The 19,897-nt window shown below is 45.2% G+C and overlaps 2 protein-coding genes and 1 pseudogene across 2 annotated transcripts; 2 read left to right on the forward strand and 1 right to left on the reverse strand.

Annotated features, from left to right (window-relative positions):
• Positions 1-1,397: 1,397 nt before the first annotated feature.
• LOC125506636 (lysine-specific demethylase JMJ26-like) lies at positions 1,398-6,279 on the reverse strand. The gene is made up of 10 exons (XM_087523183.1): positions 6,189-6,279; positions 5,976-6,039; positions 5,148-5,877; positions 4,469-4,798; positions 4,017-4,301; positions 3,865-3,937; positions 3,675-3,760; positions 3,442-3,561; positions 3,190-3,254; positions 1,398-1,518 (listed from the first exon to the last, which is right to left on the reverse strand). Exons 1-10 carry the CDS (start codon positions 6,235-6,237, stop codon positions 1,398-1,400), a joined length of 1,923 nt encoding a protein of 640 aa, XP_087379309.1. The 5' UTR covers positions 6,238-6,279.
• Positions 6,280-8,235: 1,956 nt separating this feature from the next.
• LOC147967580 (uncharacterized) lies at positions 8,236-12,446 on the forward strand. The gene is made up of 4 exons (XM_087523184.1): positions 8,236-8,902; positions 10,212-11,030; positions 11,279-11,423; positions 11,519-12,446. Exons 1-4 carry the CDS (start codon positions 8,236-8,238, stop codon positions 12,444-12,446), a joined length of 2,559 nt encoding a protein of 852 aa, XP_087379310.1.
• Positions 8,275-8,413, forward strand: LOC147967581 (small nucleolar RNA Z247; annotated as a pseudogene).
• Positions 12,447-19,897: the final 7,451 nt, after the last annotated feature.

Raw genomic sequence — 19,897 nt, forward strand, 5'->3', positions numbered from 1 at the left:
GCTGGTGAGAGCACGACGGCGCGAACCTTTCCTGTTGTTCCGTTTTCTTTGCCTCTTTGCGTAGGGTTTCCATCTTTCTTTTTTCTTTGCCTCTTTGCGTAGGGTTTCCATCTTTTTTTCTTACATAGGGTGCTCCTTCGTTCATTTTTCTGAGGATTATCTCCTTCATTCATTAGGATGGGACGTGAGGAAAGGGTACAGAGACGCACGGAGGCCTAACGTTGGTCTAGTTGATGGAGGTCCACCAAATTAATGACCAGATGTTTCTAATTTTTACGGGATTTTCTAGCTTAATTCTCTTTTTTCTGATAAGCCCGTAAAGCACTTTTTATATATAAATAGACTAGATGGTACTCTGCGCATTGTGGCGGGAACACAAGGTAACTGATTGCAATATTTTATTTTGATGAGATTTTGTTTTCTTGAATTAGAATATGAGGCTAAAGATCGAAATACATTTATTTTTGTATTTGACCATATATAATTCTGAAATAAATATTAAATAATATGTCTCATGCATGTTGAGAGAAATAAAATTAAGTAGTGGAGTTGATAAAGTGGGATGTGTCGATATTGAGGGAATTAGTATAGGTAGCATTTTCATGTATGCATTTTAAAGAAATAAAAGTAGTAGAGTTGATGATGTGGCATGTGTGCTTGTTGAGATCAATAAGGTAGACCGGGATGAACTTCTTAGGTATACAGGATAGCATTCGTCTAACCATCTATCCTAAAAGATCGATCTGTAAGCTAATATTAGCTCACAGAGGGAGTACATAACACCTCCATCCCTTAACATCCAGTGTGGATATGAATTAATCAACGCCTCAATGGCTGCCCAACATGGGTATGGATAAATGATTGAGAAAACTACATGGCTACCCCTGATCTGATACGATGTTAAAATACATTCAATTAACTATCTATCCCAAAAGATTAATGTGATGGAAAGTGGAGAAATAATATACTTAGCACTAGCTACCGGTGGTGGTCCTTCTGAACTTTGTTTCGTGTTGCATAAGAGGAGGGGAGGCATCCATGAAAGTTCAGGGTGGTCGGCGTCCATACGAAGGAGCCGGCATTAGATATATTTGCTCCGGATAACATCTCTCTTGCCTCGTACCTAGAGAATTTATATGGATCGAGAAACGCTGCAACATGCACCCGAGGAAGGAGAGCTAGCATTTTGAAGGTTCGTAAACTTTGGGAGAGCATATTTTCATGCATATAATACATTGGGAGTTTTTACCAAAGAGTCATGGTAGTGGTCTGTCCGTAACCATTTTATTGTTTTTTTGCAAAAAATATCTAGATCTTTTATCAAATGTCACTGGAAATACAAAGCACCTCAAACAAAATACAAAATATATTGAGATTCTGAGACCACCGGTCGACCACTATCGCCCCTGGAACGAGCCGCCGCTGTGCCGCAGTAGCTGCGCTGCGACGGAAGCAGGCTTGGCCTTGTCAATGACATCTGGGAAGTCCTCATGCACGTTCCCATAAAGGACCAACGCACTAGAGCCGCAACCATCATCGTTGAACCCTTAAATAGAACTGAAGCACCTGACACCAATCTCGGGACATGACGAGAAATGCCAACTTCACTGTCCTAAGGAGATGACATGATTCTATGCCAGAGCTCCGTCAACTACGTCTAGATGGATGGATTCGAGGAGGATTGTATCTCAGAAGACAATCTAGAATAAGAAGCACCACCATCCACCCGAGCACTGCACCTGCGAGGACTAAATCACCATAACCTAAACTACTAACCGGAGCGCAGACACCAAGATTCTCCTCCACTCCACCAGCTATCGGAGCGGCCGACAAAGGGGAGGCGAATCCACGGGCTCCCTGCCCAAGCCTGGAGGGGAGATTTGCACATTAATTCCTTCATGAAACATCTAATCAAGATGTTTCTAGGTCTCCGTAATTATATAATCATTTATTCATGATTATAAGTGTTAATATGTTGAAAAGATATAAAAATGGGGAAATGGAAGAGCATCAACACTGAAAATAACCAACATGGGTCCATAACTTTATGACGGATAAAAATGACTTCTCATGCAACGAGATAAGGCTAAGCTGTCAGGCCGTTTTATGCAGTACATTTTTTCATATAAAATTAAGAAAACACAATAGAGAAACCAACTTTCTTCCTTAAAAAAGCCACGAAATTATAGTTCATTTCTCCAATCCCACAACCTCCTACGATTATCTTACATAAATACATTTTAATTAACTAAGCTATTCAAGATAGCGTTGTTGAAATTATCAAGGAAACATGGCTTCTAGGAATCTTTCCCTACCACAAAGCAATTGCAAAAAATTGTTTACAAAATGAACCGTACACAATTGAAATGTTTATCTTAATATTACTGTGAAATAATTCTAGCTCCAAGCGCCTCAATACATGCTATATTAAATAATTTAACCGCTCTATTTTGCAGCACCTGGATGTGGTCTGTAGTGACTTTTCCTCCTAGTTCACATCATAGTTCTAAGAAAAGTAATTTTGTTGCGTCAAGGAGAAAGCATGTCACAAATTTGCAGCACCTGGAAGAGCACCAAGACTGAAAATAACCAACATGGGTCCATATACCTCTATGACGATTACAAATGACAACTCATGCAACAAGATTAGCCTAAGCTGACCGACCCTTTTACGTTGTACTTTTTTTTTCATATACAAACTTGTAAAAAAAATACACAATAGAGAACCCCTACTGTCTTCCTTAAAAAATAACCGATGAGACTATGTTTCTTCGTCCAGCAACCTCCCAGGATTATATTACATAATTTTTATTAATAACTAAGCTATTTAACACAGAGCTGTTGAAATTATTGGAAAAGATGGCTTCTAGGAATCTTCCCCGCCATGGTCCACGAAGCAATTGTAACACTTTGTTTGCAAAACGAAGAGTACATAATTCAAATCTCATCTTAATATTTCAATTTTTGGTCCAAGTGCCTTAAATAAATGCTATACTAAATAAGTTTAACCACTATTTTCTACTGCACCTGGATGTGATCTGTAAGCACTTTTCCTCCTAGTTTACATCTTCATTCTAAGAAAATTTATTTTCTTCCCTCAAGGAGAAAGCATGTCACAAATTGTCTAGCAAGAACTGCAAATCGGATAATAAAGGGCTTCGTGCGGAGTCACTCCTTTCCGGGAGAAACTGTTTCAGATTGTCTTTTAAGGTCTGAATGGCACGATTAACAGCATATACGATCATCTTCTTGACCTGCATTTTGTACATAATATGTTTATCACACTTCCTCAAGCAAAGGCACATGCAAGTAGAAATCTGGAATCAACAAGCATGTAGTCAGAGAGCCCAATATGATTGAGTTTGGGTTCTGGAACATAATTCAGTTAAACTATGTTTGCACTAAAACATAGGGTTAACATATTCATGTAAAAAGGTTTACCTCTAGTTTGTCTTCCTTTGATCTGTGGTCTTTGGGTAATAAGCGGAAATCTTCATTCAGCATCATACATTGTCTAACATTCTCAGGGGAAACAAAGTCTAGAGCAACCTTGGTACAAGACTACAAAAGTAATAGAAGAACACAATCAGTTACATGTTACAGAAATAATAAACCATTTTTTGCCGTCAAATATGATCATGTCTATATCTATAGTGTGTTCAGGAGATATATACCTGAAGATTTCGTACTTGATGTGGACAACCGGCTGGTATGAAAACAGCTTCTCCAAGCTTTTGTACTATAGTCCAAGGCTCTACTCCTGAAACGCATTAGCAATTTGGAAAGATATAAGTATAAGACTTTAGTTCACTTTTATTTGAATCTTCTCACGTATTGAGTGATTATGCAGGTATTACGGCTCACCAAATTCAAGTTTAAGCTTCCTCTTGTGGTGTTCCGTCAGATAAAACGTTTCGTCGTGCATTGCGTTATACACCTGCACCAATATATGAAATCGGAAGTCAATATGATAGATGACAGGGAGTACATGTACTTCTGTTACCAAAAGTACCAACCTTTCTGACTTGAGAACAATGTATATGACGAAACTCTTTTGAGTGGTTTGTCAAATATTCATTCAATTTTGGGACATCCTCTCTTCTGAATATATCCCAAAGATCACCCTCTTGACACTCCATATGTTCAGCTGATGTATTGTGTTTTGCATAGCCATCCCTGTCTATTTCATCACTGCATAATTCATTTTTGTCTTGGGCCATGTGCTTTAATTTCAGATCAGCGATGGCACTTTCTTGCCTCAAATAAGCGGGAACCTTGGCAGTATGCATCAGTACATTCACCTAATATTAGAACAAAACATTAAAACTGGATAAAACAACTAGCTAGTAAGTATATTAGGATGGCTATTTCACACAGAATAATAAATAATGCATACTAATTTCAAAAGAATTATAGAATGGAGGAATTCTTTCGGTTATAGTTGTAGACACTTATCTATCTCACTTACCGCATCAGTCATGTCACAGTGAAGCTTTGTAAAAGAATCTCCTCGTTCAAGTTCTTGTGAAATACCATATGCTATGTATGATTTTGGGCCCAAATCAACCTTGTGGACGTCGTTAGGAAGGAAAGTTGCAATATTAAGGGAGCCAAAATTCGGGTTGGTGTATGGTTGAAAAGGTAATGAAGTCGTATACATTTCTGCATGGTTTGGTAAGAGATCTTCAAATTGATTTGAAGTAGGCCAATCCTTCAGTTTGAGCATCTCTGGCCAACCATTACCATAACTTCGACCTTTGTAGTACCCTTTGAAGAAGTTGGTATTGGGTATTTCAACCTGAGAAAGAAGCTTAAACAAATTAACTTTTCCTCTTCATCTTTTCATAAGGATGGAAAAACATACTTGAAGGGCATGAACTCAATTGCATGTGATATAAATAGATACATAGAAGGCACTGAACCCTTTATATGTTCAATCTGTTGCTTTTCTCAACTAGCTAGGGACTCTCTATTGGAACTCTGGTATTGTATTAATTCCAAGAACTGAGAACTATTGTTTGAGATTTAATTATGTATGTTATTTCCATCTATTAGTGCAAATAGTATATTTTAAGACAGATTTAGACAATTGGACGGAGTACTATATCATGCAAATCTAGTGATAAAAGGAGAAAAATGCTGCTCACCTCACAGCCACTAAGGCAATCGATAGCCTTCACGTTCACAATATCTGAAGCCCTATCATCACTATGTATCTGAGACCACATGGTCCGTGGCTCCCAGCTCAAACCTGACATCTTACCCAGGATGCCTCGAACAACGACTGGCTCTCCCCTCACCCAATGTTTCTGGAAGTGCTTGAGGTCATCCGGCTTTGCAGCGTCTGACACCGGGTAATACAGCCAATTATCATTTGAGTTATCCCTGGACGCAGGTCTCCTTTTCTCCATAGACAAACTGCAAAGGCAGCTGCATGCATCATCGGCACTTGCCACATCAGAAGCGGGCAAGAAGTGTTTGTACGCTGTGGCTTCTGCCTCGAGATGTGTAAGCCAGTCCTCCGGGAAGAGCCGTCTCAGTTCAAGAGTCAGGCGGCCACAGCCCCCGAGCTCGGCGGGAGGGCAAGGGATGCTGCCACCATTGGCAGCTACGTTCGCTACCCACTTAGCTATTTTAAGTTTCTTTGACTCTCTTGCAATGTCTTGACCTTTGCCTGCCGACGAGGAGCACATCTGTGGATTGCCTCCATGCAAGTAGTCGGGTCCATTGTCCGGGTAGTCGTCCTCCATCTCCTCACAACAGCCTCGGAGGTTGTTCTCGCGGAGCTCCTTGCAGCAGAGGACGCATAGCTCGTAGCCGCACTCCGGGTCTGGGCACCTTCTGTGGAGATCGTAAATTGATGTGTCGCAATTATTGCTACAAAGAAAAGAAAAATGTAATGCACACATTACATTAAAGATTGGATCGACGGAATCTACTGGTAGAATCATGATTTATGTAGGATCAAGGCGTACCAGTAGACCCTGTCATCTTTGTCGAACACGGCTTGTTCTATGCGTAGATGGTATGATGACACCCCTGTGAATTTGTGGGAATAAGTAAAAAGAGATTAATTAGCACAAAAAAATAACAAGCGGCTTATAATATATAGATCTCAAGTCCCGGGCTGCTGGTGGTACAATAGTAGACTGTTCATGATGTCCGTCAAAATATATATACGTATTCACCTGTCATCTTGGCCTCGATCTGCCTCTCAGCTAGCTGCTCCTTATTCATATCTGACAAGCATGGAAGAAGGTAATGCAACAAGTAACGTGCATTCCTTTCCTTGCAGATTTGGCACTCTGAGAGCCCTTCGCACCTACGTATGAAGCTAGAATTAAGAATACATCGACCAATTACATATCAATAAATTATATAACAATGAGACGACAGGTGTATATGCACGACAAGCTAAGCTAGCTATATATTGTGATGGACCGATCGCTAGATAGCAAGGGCCAGACGACATGGTAGGTACCTGTGCTTGTTGGCGCAGGCGGCACTAGAGCATGTCCTCTCACGGCACGTTGCCGCCCCCTCGTCGCGGTCACACGGTGGTGGCTGCTCCTGAATGCAAATATATATGGAAAGTTATATTAGCCGATTAAGCTTCCAAAAACACAAGAAATGCCGGCCACGCTGAGAATGGAAAGAAACACGGACGGACGGGCCGGGAACATGGATGTTTCAGTCTGTACTCACCTTGCCGGTTCCGTCGTCCGCCGCCACCACGGGGGTCTCACCCTCCGCCTCCACGCCCATGGCCGCCTTCATCATCTTGGAGCCGCTGCGTGTCACCCTGCGTGGTACAGCTTCTCCGTAGGCGGTTGGCGCCTTCTTCTTCTTCATCATGTCCGCGCGGGCGCTGCTGCGCGTGAATCTCCCTCCGTTGGAGATCTCAGCCTCCAGGATCTGGACGCTGATCTCCGGGATCTGCACCATAAAACAAATATAGTTCCTGAAATGACCACCACGGCTAGCTAGATGTATGCCATGGTAAGGTAGCACCCAAAACGAAGACCAAGTTTCACAGTCGATGACCTCACCTTCCCTTGCGAACACGAGGACGATCCCCCTCTCTCCAGCTCGCCGGAGCCCGACCCTTCAGCCTCGTGGATCTCGCCCGGCCGTCCTGGCCTTCCCTTCTTCTGCTGCGCCACCGGCAAACACATGTAATTAAGCTAGCAGCCTAGCACCCAACTTATCCCTTCATGCAGACGCAGATGGATGAAACAAGCAAAAATGAGAAAGAAACCTCACCTTCTTCACCATGTTTAGGCCGTCCGCCGGCGCATCTGACGCAACCTGGCTGAACCGCTTCCTCCCGAACCGCAGCGTCCTTGCCTCCTCCTCCATGGCCGGGGACGAGTCCTCCGCACATGTCCGTCCAGCGAGCTTGCGAGATGCCATCACTTCCCTCGCACAAACGTGAATCTGCTCTCTCACTCTATTCCTCCCGACTGATCGATGGAGTAGATGGGTGTGCCTGCTGTGTGTTAAACCATGCAATATTCAGGTCCAAGGGGCGCACCACGGACCGGTTTAGTTGAGATAGGCTTCGGTCTAGGTTGGTTAGAGTATATGGTTGTAATCTCCTCATGTATATCTTATCCCTACTTTCCTTGTACCTTAAGATGTAATCTCAACAACCTTGTATGCTTATCAGGGATATGCCCCTGCCTATATTAACACGAAACCGTCGCCTCGAGAGAGGTACGACGTTATCCGCTCTTTTACATGGTATTAGAGCCACCTCTATCCATCGCATCTAGCAAAACCCATCCATCGCCAGCCATGTCGTCCTCCTCCAGCACCGTCCAGGCTTCCCTTGGGCAGGTTGCAGAAAAGCTCACCCGCACCAACTACGTCCTGTGGCGTGCGCAGGTGACACCGCAGCTGAGAGGGGCTGGCCTCTTCGGCTACGCCGACGGCTCCATGCCGGAACCTGTCAAGATCCTCGTCACGAAGGACAAAGACGGGAAAGAAGAGCAGACACCGAACCCTCTCCATCCCATCTGGTTCAAAGAAGGGCAGCAGGTACTTGGATACTTGCTCAATACTCTCACCAAAGAAGTCCTCGTGCAGGTTACCTCCATCGCCACGCCGCACGAGCTTTGGGCATCTCTCGCCCACATGTTCTCATTGCAGTCCTGAGCCCGCGTCAACAACATCCGGGTTGCTCTCTCCACGGCGCAGAAGGGGACGCAATCTGTTGCGGCCTACTTCGCCCAGATGAGAGCGCTTGCCGATGAGCTCGCAGCTGCCGGAAAGCCCATCGATGACGATGAGCTTGTCTCCTACATCACCGCCGGCCTCGACATGGAGTACCAACCCCTCGTCTCCACCAACGACGCGCGCACCGAAACCATCAGCATCGACGACCTCTACGCTCAGATGAGCAACTTTGATCAGCGCCTCGCCCTCTACAACAACAACTTGGGCGGGGGCTTCAAGTCATCTGCTAACATGGTCTCTCGTGGCAGCGGTCGCGGTGGTGGCGGTTCACGCTATCGTGGACCTCCGCGCGGCAAGGGCAAGCCGCCATCTGGTGGAAACAGTGGCGGCGGCAACTCCTCTCGTGGTGGCGGCGGGCGGCCATCCAACAACAACAATAGGGGCCGCCGTGGTGGCAGGCCTCGCGCCAACCCTGATGCTCCGCGATGCCAAATATGCGGCAAGCTAGGCCACACCGCCTGCGACTGCTGGTATCGCTATGAAGATGATGGCGAATCCTCACAAGATGAGAAAGTTGCAGGTGCTGCTGATGGCTCCTACGGCATCGACACGAACTGGTATGTGGACAGTGGCGCAACTGACCACATCACGAGCGAGCTGGAAAAGGTGATAGTTCGTGAAAAGTACCGTGGGCAAGACCAAGTTCACACTGCCAACGGAGAAGGTATGAGCATTAGCCACGTTGGTCATTCAGTGCTTAAAACCCCCCATAGAAATATTCGTCTAAGAAAAATCTTGCATGTCCCTAGTGCTTCGAAAAATCTCCTTTCAGTTCATCGCATTGCCATTGACAATCATGTATTCCTTGAGTTTATCTGTCTTTCTTTTTGATCAAGGATCGGGTCACGACGAAAATTCTGTATCGAGGTAGATGTGTTCGAGGGCTGTACCCGTTGATTCCGGAGCTTAGGAGATTGAATAAACAATCCTATGGTGTCACCAAAGTCTCTTCAACACGGTGGCATGATAGATTAGGGCATGCATCCTTTTGTTTAGTTGAACACTTGCTTAAAAAGAATAAGCTCCCGTTTGTTGGTGAGCGAGATCGTGAAACAATTTGTGATTATGTCAGTGTGCTAAAAGTCATCAATTACCCTATCCTGTGTCTACAAGCATCTCCACCAAACCTCTTGAGCTCATTTTTTCCGATGTTTGGGGTCCTGCCCCAAAATGAGTTGGCAGACACACTTATTACATAAGTTTTATCGATGACTATAGCAAGTACACATGGATCTATCTCATCAAAAAGAAATATGATGTTTTTCAAGTTTTTCACAACTTTCAAGCACTAGTAGAAAGAAAGTTTGATTGCAAAATCCTAGCTCTCCAATCCGATTGGGGAGGGGAGTACCGCAACCTCAACTCCTTTTTTCAGCAAATTGGCATATCACACCACGTGTCATGCCCCCATGCTCACCAGCAAAACGGATCAGCTGAGCGCAAGCACAGGCATATAGTTGAAGTCGGCCTGGCCTTACTTGCTGCTGCCTCTATGCCTTTGAAATTCTGGGATGAGGCCTTTCTCACCGCAGTCCACCTCATAAACATGTTGCCAAGTAGAGTCATCAACAATGAATCTCCAGTAGAACGTCTCCTTCATACAAAACCAGATTACACATCTCTAGGAGTATTTGGGTGTGCGTGTTGGCCAAATCTTCAGCCATACAACAACCACAAACTCATGTTCAGATCAAAATAGTGTGTTTTTTTGGGCTATAGTCCACAACATAAGGGTGTCAAGTGTCTTGATGTATCCACTGGACGTGTCTATATTTCCCGTGACGTTGTGTTTGATGAAACTGTTTTCCCTTTTGCACAACTTCATCCAAACGCCAGAGCCCTTCTTCAAAAGGAGATTCTTCTTCTACCTTCACATCTCACCGGGCGTGACAATGGGGATGTTTTAGACACTGATGATCAATTGTTGACTAATCCTCTTACTAATGATGGTCTTGAGTCTTGTGATGCAACAGAAAAAAATTGTGCAGAAAATGGTGAAGAAATCAGCCCAAATTATCATTTTATGCTTCCTGAACAAAACAGCAGCAGCATCGAAGCAGATCTCCCTCGGGATCCAGGCGCATCAGCCTCGGGATCACTCCTGCGCCAGTCTGCCGCCCTGGCCCCCGCGGGATCCGCGCCCTCCGCACCGGGCCGATCCGCCTCGAGCCCCGCGTCGCCACACGCCACCAGCGGCTCGGTGGACCGCCCGGTGGCCGCTCCGCGCCAACCCACCAGCGCCACGCGGCGCCAACTCCAGCCGCCCGTGCCTGGTTCCGCGCCCGGCCCCGCGTCTGGCCCCGCACCTGGTCGGTTTGGCCCCGACACGCGATGCTACGTGCGGCGCCCATCACGGCTGGATACGGGCGCTGACTCCGGTGTGGATCACGCTGCAGTCCCCGTCCCACCGGTGCAATCATTGCACCATCATGCGCCCCCAGCTGGATCGGGATCCTCTGCAGCGACTTCTTCTTCAGCTCCACGTGCGCCGGCCACAGAAGATCCGGTCTGCATGTCCTCGCCCAGCGAGCCTGCAGCCGCTCCTGGCGCTGGATCTTCTGCGGATCCTTCTTCACCACCTCGCACTAGGCTTCAGAGGGGAGTAACTCAACCCAAAAATTACAAGTCTTTAGCAAAGTTTGGACTTGCTTGTGTTTCACCTGAACCAGATATCCCACACTCTGTTGCAAAAGCTCTAGGCGATCCAAAGTGGCAGAAGGCTATGGAGGATGAATACATGGCGCTCCACAAAAACAAAACTTGGCACTTAGTTCCAGCACGTCAAGGCAAAGGTAAAAATGTTATAGATTGTAAATGGGTCTTCAAAATTAAAAAGAAGTCTGATGGCACCATAGATCGTTATAAGGCTAGACTAGTTGCAAAAGGTTTTAAACAAAGATATGGTCTAGATTATGAGGATACTTTTAGTCCTGTAGTAAAGGCTGCTACTATTCGTCTCGTTTTGTCTATTGCCGTATCCAGAGGATGGAGTCTATGCCAGCTAGATGTTCAGAACGCGTTTCTTCATGGTGTTCTGCAGAGGAAGTGTTCATGAAACAACCTCCTGGGTTTGAAAACAGACAAAAACCCCTCCACATATGCAAGCTTGACAAGGCTCTATATGGATTAAAACAAACTCCTAGAGCATGGTATTCTCGGTTGAGTTTAAGGCTTCAAGGACTTGGGTTTGCTCCGTCCAAGTCTGACACCTCACTGTTTATTTCAACAAGTCAAATACATCTATATTTGTACTCATATATGTTGATGACATTATTATCAGAAGCTCATCTGATGAAGCTATTTCAGCACTGCTCAAGGATTTGAACTCTGAGTTTGCTCTTAAGGATCTAGGAGGCTTGCACTACTTCCTTGGCATTGAAGTTAAAAGAAGTGGGGATGAGCTTCACTTGTCTCAAGAAAAATATGCCATTGATCTTGTAGCAAGAGCAGGGTTGCAAGGCTGCAAGGCAGCTCCAACACCTCTATCCAGCTCTGAGAAACTATCCTTAACAGAAGGGAAACTCTTGAATCAAGAGGACAGCACCAGGTACAGAAGTATGGTTGGTGCACTGCAATATTTAACTCTGACTAGGCCTGATATTTCCTTTGCTGTGAACAAAGTATGTCAGTTCCTTCATGCACCCACTACAGTACATCTGACAGCTGCAAAACGCATACTTAGATATGTCAAGAACACTTCCAGTGTTGGACTCACCTTCACCAAGTCACCATCAACACTTGTAAGTGCCTTTTCTGACTCTGATTGGGCAGGTTGCCTTGATGAAAGACGCTCAACAGGTGGTTTTGCAGTGTTCTTTGGTCCAAATTTAATCTCATGGTGTGCTAAGAAACAAGCTACTGTGTCTAGATCCAGCACAGAAGCAGAATACAAAGCACTAGCAAAAGCTACTGCAGAAATTATTTGGGTTCAGTCATTATTGAAGGAGCTTGGAATACATAGTAAACAGGCTCCATGCTTATGGTGTGACAATTTGGGTGCCACCTATCTTTCTACTAACCCAATATTTCATGCAAGAACAAAACATATTGAAATAGATTTTCACTCTGTCAGAGAAAGAGTTGCAGACAAAAAGCTGGATATTCGGTTCATTCGGTCTCAAGATCAAGTTGCAGATGACTTCACTAAAGCTTTGCCTACCAAAGGTTTTGAAGAATTTAAGCGTAATCTCAACTTGTCCAAGTTGTGATTATGAGAGGGTGTTAAACCATGCAATATTCAGGTCCAAGGGGCGCACCAGGCACCGGTTTAGTTGAGATAGGCTTCGGTCTAGGTTGGTTAGAGTATATGGTTGTAATCTCCTCATGTATATCTTATCTCTACTTTCCTTGTACCTCAAGATGTAATCTCAACAACCTTGTATGCTTATCAGGGATATGCCCCTGCCTATATTAACACGAAACCGTCGCCTCGAAAGAGGTACGACGTTCTCCGCTCTTTTACACTGTGCTTTCCCCATTCTCTGTGCGAGGGTATTTATAGATAAACGTGGACGGCCAGGGCATGAGCGTATGCCTCGCTGAGTGAGGGGCCACGCGGCTAACGGGCCCCGTACCATTACTCGCTTCTTCTTTCCGCATCGGATGTGGCTGTCTCCCGTCGAATGACCGTTGGGGACAACTGTGCGTGACACAACCGGGTGCACTAAAAGTTCATATTATGATCTCTTTTTTTGGAAATGCAAATTACTCCCTCTGTTTCTAAATATAAGTGTTTTTAGGCATTTAAGTACGAACTACACACCGATGAATGTAGACTTATTTTAAGTGCAGATTCACTCCTTATACTTAATAAAAATTACTTAAGGTTCTCTCGTTCAGCTCGTCCTTTGTAGACATTTTCCTTTTCCTCTAATATATTACCAAATAAAATTATTTTTTCTTTGGCAAGACATTAACTTCTTACTATGTCGCGAACCAACCTGTGGTTGGATGGTTATGAGGATAGTGATCTTCTCTGCCCACCAGTGTTCAAGTTCATACTTAACATTGGTGCTATCATTTACCTGGATTTATTACAGGCCATCCGGCGATGTGTGTTCAGCGGGAGGAGATATTCCCGTCGACTATGCGTCTGTGGTGACTTCATCAATCTCAAGATGATGATGTGCGAGCTCAATTTGTCGGAGGTACTCATAGGATAGGGTCTGTGTGCTTTAATACAGAAGAGTGTATGTGCGTATGTATGAGCATCTGCTCTATGTTCAAGAAAAAAGTTCTTATGGATTCATCACCAAATAAAATCTTCAAATTTATTTAGGTAGGTATATCACGGACATAATTTGATAAATAACTAATTAGACAATCACAATTATATGAAAGGTAATCGTGGGCTAACATGCTGTAGAATATTTGCACATGTTGCAATGCACAAATAATTATCTAGTATATATTAAAATTTGGGCCGTTCAAGAGATTATTAGGAACAAATCTAAGGTGTTAGCGAGGACTAGGGCCCCGTTTGCCCCCTGGCCCCACCACTCGCTATGAGGCTGGCGGCGGCGATGGCAAAGACAATGTGTGTGGCTTGTGTGGGATCAACGTGCGTCCGACTGCAACCTCCATGCATCAGTGGCTGTTGTCGGGGGTGGTGATGCATCGAACACACAGATTAATTGTGCATGTTCATGTGATCAAATAACTCGTCATCATCGAGGAATAGGGTTTAGCTTATGATGCCATGAGCAAAACTTCTTTTTTAGAAGCAAAACTTCGTTTTTACAAGCAAAACATCCGAGTGTTACTCCTCTATGATAGGATTACATCTAATACTACATGTCAAATGCAATCTCACACCTTGCGCAACAAATGGGGCCAAAGATGCAAATCTACAACCAATTCTAGCATTTTTTAGCTAGACAATGAGGAACCACATATTGATCGTGCTCAACCTTCAGGGGGGCATACTCACTGACCAAAGCGAAAATTTAAAAGCAATGACCGACGCTACTCAAAGTCAAGATATGATGGTTCAACGTCACGGTATGAAGGCAAAAGGACAAGTCTTAGAGAAATAAAGTGTCACAATTGTGGACAATCTGAAGACTTTTTTGCATTTTGTCCCCCAAGCCTCTCAGGGAGAGAAATGGATCCCCAAGAATAGAAAGCAAAAAAGAGACAAAGAGAAATGCACGCAAAGAGAAGAAAAATCTTCCAAGACATACTCAAGCTGCTAAACAAGAGAAAATATTAGCTAATGGGTATCTAACTCCGAGTCTGATACCAATCGTAAAGTGTACAATACATTTTTTTTCTTATCTTAAACAGAGCAACAATGATATAAATGTAATAGTGGTAACATACGATGATAGTAGTCAAATCATCAACTCATGCAGGCATGTATTCTGTACGCAGTCGTACGTGCTTGCAATAAGATCTTGCACAACATGTTCGGTCCTACCCTCGCATTTCCGCAAGATTGTAATGAACATTAAGGGTAACTAAGGCACTCCTTTTACAAATCCAAGCAAAGCATTAATAATCAATGAGATTGTAATAACCAAATTACAATCATTCACTTTGATACCCCAATTATTGTCACTTCGAGTTCTCTGGTTCAGAATAGTAATAGATGCATACAACTTGCAGATATGATCCCAACACATAAACATTTATGAAAACACATTTGGTTTAGATATGAAATCATGACACTCAGACGCTAATGTCATGCATGAAGCATAGCAACATCAACTTCACTAGATACGTGATACTAGGCATCAAACTTTAACAGCTACGACAATTATTACATAAGGATCCCTCGATGGAGAGATAGGGGTGAGATCCCTCACCTTGAGTGTGTGAGGAATGCCATCTGTATGGGATGATGTCCGGTAAAAATTCTCCTTGGGCATTGAACCCAAGGCAAAGGCCGTTTCATGTTCCTGAGATGTCTGCCCTTCATTGAGCACCCCTGAATGAGACCGACGTAGTAGCAGAGATGACTCATGTCGTGGAAATGGAGTTGTCGTACTCGAAACCTATGAGAGTGTCCTAGACTAAGGGGTCCTCGGGCTGCCAGCCTATCTCTCATGGACCGTAATGGTGGGCCCCTCTTGATTCATCAAAGGAGGGCTAGACTGCATGAGACCCCGCACCATGGAAGGAGATCCCCAAAGACTTGGTGTATCCCCCAAGTCTTGTTAGAGAAACCGGCAAGTTTATCCTCTAACGATGACCAGCCATATGTAACTCTAGGTACCTCTGGTGTCTATATAAACCAGAGGGTTTAGCCCATGGGGGGGACTGAGGGAGTCCTGGATTAGGGGGTCTCCGGACAGTCGGACTATATCCTTTGGCCAGACTGTTAGACTATGAAGATACAAGATTGAAGACTTCGTCTCGTGTCCGGATGGGACTCTACTTGGCGTGGAAGGCAATCTAGGCAATACGGATATGGATATCTCCTCCTTTTGTAACCGACCTTGTGTAACCCTAGCCCTCTCCGGTGTCTATATAAACCGGAGGGTTTTAGTCCGTAGGACAACAATCACAACATACAATCATACCATAGGCTAGCTTCTAGGGTTTAGCCTCTCTGATCTCGTGGTAGATCTACTCTTGTACTACCCATATCATCAATATTAATCAAGCAGGACGTAGGGTTTTACCTCCATCAAGAGGGCCCGAACCTGGGTAAAACTTCGTGTCCCTTGCCTCCTGTTACCATCCGACCTAGACGCACAGTTCGGGACCCCCTACCCGAGATCCGCCGGTTTTGACACCGACATTGGTGCTTTCATCGAGAGTTCCTCTGTGTCGTCGCCGTTAGGCTTGATGGCTCCTACTATCATCGATACTGATGTGGTCCAGGGTGAGACTTTTCTCCTAGGACAGATCTTCGTCTTCGGCGGCTTTGCACCATGGGCTAATTCGTTTGGCCATCTGGAGCAGATTGAAAGCTACGCCCCTGGCCATCAGGTCAGATTTGGAAATCTGAACTACACGGCCGACATCCACGGAGATTTGATCTTCACCGGATTCGAGCCACAGCCGGGCGCGACGCACTGTCGCGATGGGTATGACCTAGCCGTCCCAGCAGCTTGCTTACCGGGTGCGGCAACCCCCTTGCCGTCCTTCTTGAAGTTCTTCTTACCCTTGCCTTTCTTAAACTTAGTGTTTTTATTCACCATCAACACTTGATGTTCCTTTTTGATCTCCACCTCCGCTAATTTCAGCATTGAATATACCTCAGGAATGGTCTTTTCCATCCCCTGCATATTGAAGTTCATCACAAAGCTCTTGTAGCCCGGTGGAAGCAACTGAAGGATTCTGTCAATGACCGCGTCATCCGGGAGATTAACTCCCAGCTGAGTCAAGCGGTTATGCAACCCAGACATTTTGAGTATGTGCTCACTGACAGAACTATTTTCCTCCATCTTACAACTGAAGAACTTGTCGGAGACTTCATATCTCTCGACCCGGGCATGAGCTTGGAAAACCATTTTCAGCTGTTCGAACATCTCATATGCTCCGTGTTGCTCAAAACGCTTTTGGAGCCCCGGTTCTAAGCTGTAAAGCATGCCACACTGAACGAGGGAGTAATCATCAGCACGTGACTGCCAACCGTTCATAACGTCTTGGTTCTCTGGGATGGGTGCGTCACCTAGCGCTGCTTCTAGGACATAATCTTTCTTGGCAGCTATGAGGATGATCCTCGGGTTCTGGACCCAGTTTGTATAGTTGCTGCCATCATCTTTTAGCTTGGTTTTCTCTAGGAACGCGTAGAAGTTGAGGGCAACATTAGCGTGGGCCATTTGATCTACAAGACATATTGTAAAGATTTTAGACTAATTTCATGATAATTAAGTTCAGCTAATCAAATTATTCAATGAACTCCCACTCAGATAGACATCCCTCTAGTCATCTAAGTGAAGTGAAACATGATCCGAGTCAACTAGACCGTGTCCGATCATCACGTGAGACGGACTAGTCAACATCGGTGAACATCTTCATGTTGATCGTATCTTCTATACGACTCATGCTCGACCTTTCGGTATTCCGTGTTCCGAGGCCATGTCTGTACATGCTAGGCTCATCAAGTCAACCTAAGTGTATTGTGTGTGTAAATCTGGCTTACACCCGTTGTATTCGAACGTTAGAATCTATCACACCCGATCATCACATGGTGCTTCGAAATAACAAACCTTCGCAACGATGCACAGTTAGGGGGAAAACTTTCTTGAAATTATTACGAGGGATCATCTTATTTAAGCTACCGTCGTTCTAAGCAAATAAGATGTAAAACATGATAAACATCACATGCAATCAAATAGTGACATGATATGGCCAATATCATTTGCTCCTTTTGATCTCCATCTTCGGGGCGCCATGATCATCGTCACCGGCATGACACCATGATCTCCATCATCATGATCTCCATCATCGTGTCTTCATGAATTTGTCTCGTCATCTATTACTTCTACTACTATGGCTAACGGTTTAGCAATAAAGTAAAGTAATTACATGACGTTTATGTTGACACGCAGGTCATAAATAAATTAAGACAACTCCTATGGCTCCTGCCGGTTGTCATACTTATCGACATGCAAATCGTGATTCCTATTACAAGAACATGATCAATCTCATACATCACATATATCATTCATCACATCCTTTTGGCCATATCACATCACATGGCACATGCTGCAAAAACAAGTTAGACATCCTCTAATTGTTGTTGTAAGTTTTTACGTGGCTGCTATAGGTTTCTAGCAAGAACGTTTCTTACCTACGCCAAAACCACAACGTGATATGCCAATTTCTACTTACCCTTCATAAGGACCCTTTTTATCGAATCCGATCCGACTAAAGTGGGAGAGACAGACACCCGCTAGCCACCTTATGCAACTAGTGCATGTCAGTCGGTGGAACCAGTCTCACGTAAGCGTACGTGTAAGGTCGGTCCGGGCCGCTTCATCTTACGATGCCGCCGAATCAAATAAGACTAGTAACGGCAAGTAAATTGACAATATCGACGCCCACAACTGCTTTGTGTTCTACTCGTGCATAGAAACTACGCATAGACCTAGCTCATGATGCCACTGTTGGGGAACGTAGCAGAATTTAAAACTTTCTACGCATCACCAAGATCAATCTATGGAGTTATCTAGCAACGAGGGAAAGGGGAGTGCATCTACATACCCTTGTAGATCGCGAGTGGAAGCGTTCAAGAGAACGGGGTTGATGGAGTCGTACTCGTCGTGATCCAAATCACCGAACGGACGGCACCTCCGTGTTCAACACACGTACGGTTCGGAAGACGTCTCCTCCTTCTTGATCCAGCAAGGGGGAAGGAGAGGTTGATGGAGATCCAGCAGCACGACGGCGTGGTGGTGGAAGCAACGGTGATCTCGGCAGGGCTTCGCCAAGCTCAGCGAGAGGGAGAGGTGTCACGGGAGGGAGAGGGAGGCGCCAGGGGCTAGGGTGCGACTGCCCTCCCTCCCCCCACTATATATAGGGCCCCTAGGGGGGGCACCGGCCCTAGAGATTGGATCTCAAGGGGGGGGGGCAAGGGGGGTGGCTTGCCCCCCAAGCCAAGTGGGGCGCCCCCACCCCTAGGGTTTCCAATCCTACGGGCAGGGGGAGGCCCAAGGGGGGCGCACCAGCCCACCAGGGGCTGGTTCCCTTCCCCACTTCATCCCATGGGGCCCTCCGGGATAGGTGGCCCCACCCGGTGGACCCCCGGGACCCTTCCGGTGGTCCCGGTACAATACCGGTGACCCCCGAAACTTTCCCGATGGCTGAAACTGGACTTCCTATATATAATTCTTCACCTCCGGACCATTCCGGAACTCCTCGTGACGTCCGGGATCTCATCCGGGACTCCGAACAACTTTCGGGTTACCGCATACTAATATATCTACAACCCTAGCATCACCGAACCTTAAGTGTGTAGACCCTACGGGTTCGGGAGACACGCAGACATGACCGAGACGACTCTCCGGTCAATAACCAACAGTCGGATTTGGATACCCATGTTGTCTCCCACATGCTCCTCGATGATCTCATCAGATGAACCGCGATGTCGAGGATTCAATCAATCCCGTATACAATTCCCTTTGTCAATCGGTATGTTACTCGCCCGAGACTCGATCGTCGGTATCCCAATACCTCGTTCAATCTCGTTACCGGCAATTCACTTTACTCGTACCATAATGCATGATCCCGTGATCAACCACTTGGTCACATTGAGCTCATTATGATGATGCATTACTGAGTGGGCCCAGAGATACCTCTCCATCATACGGAGTGACAAATCCCAGTCTCAATTCGTGCCAACTCAACAGACACTTTCGGAGATACCCGTAGTGCACCTTTATAGTCACCCAGTTACGTTGTGACGTTTGGCACACCCAAAGCACTCCTACGGTATCCGGGAGTTGCACAATCTCATGGTCTAAGGAAATGATACTTGACATTTGGAAAAGCTCTAGCAAACGAACTACACGATCTTTGAGCTATGCTTAGGATTGGGTCTTGTCCATCACATCATTCTCCTAATGATGTGATCCCGTTATCAATGACATCTAATGTCCATAGTCAGGAAACCATGACTATCTTTTGATCAACGAGCTAGTCAACTAGAGGCTCACTAGGGACGTGTTGTGGTCTATGTATTCACACATGTATTACGATTTTCGGA

This window comes from Triticum urartu, chromosome 5A (assembly GCF_056163025.1).
Source record: "Triticum urartu cultivar PI428250 chromosome 5A, HENAU_Tu73, whole genome shotgun sequence".
NCBI classification, from domain to species: domain Eukaryota; kingdom Viridiplantae; phylum Streptophyta; class Magnoliopsida; order Poales; family Poaceae; genus Triticum; species Triticum urartu.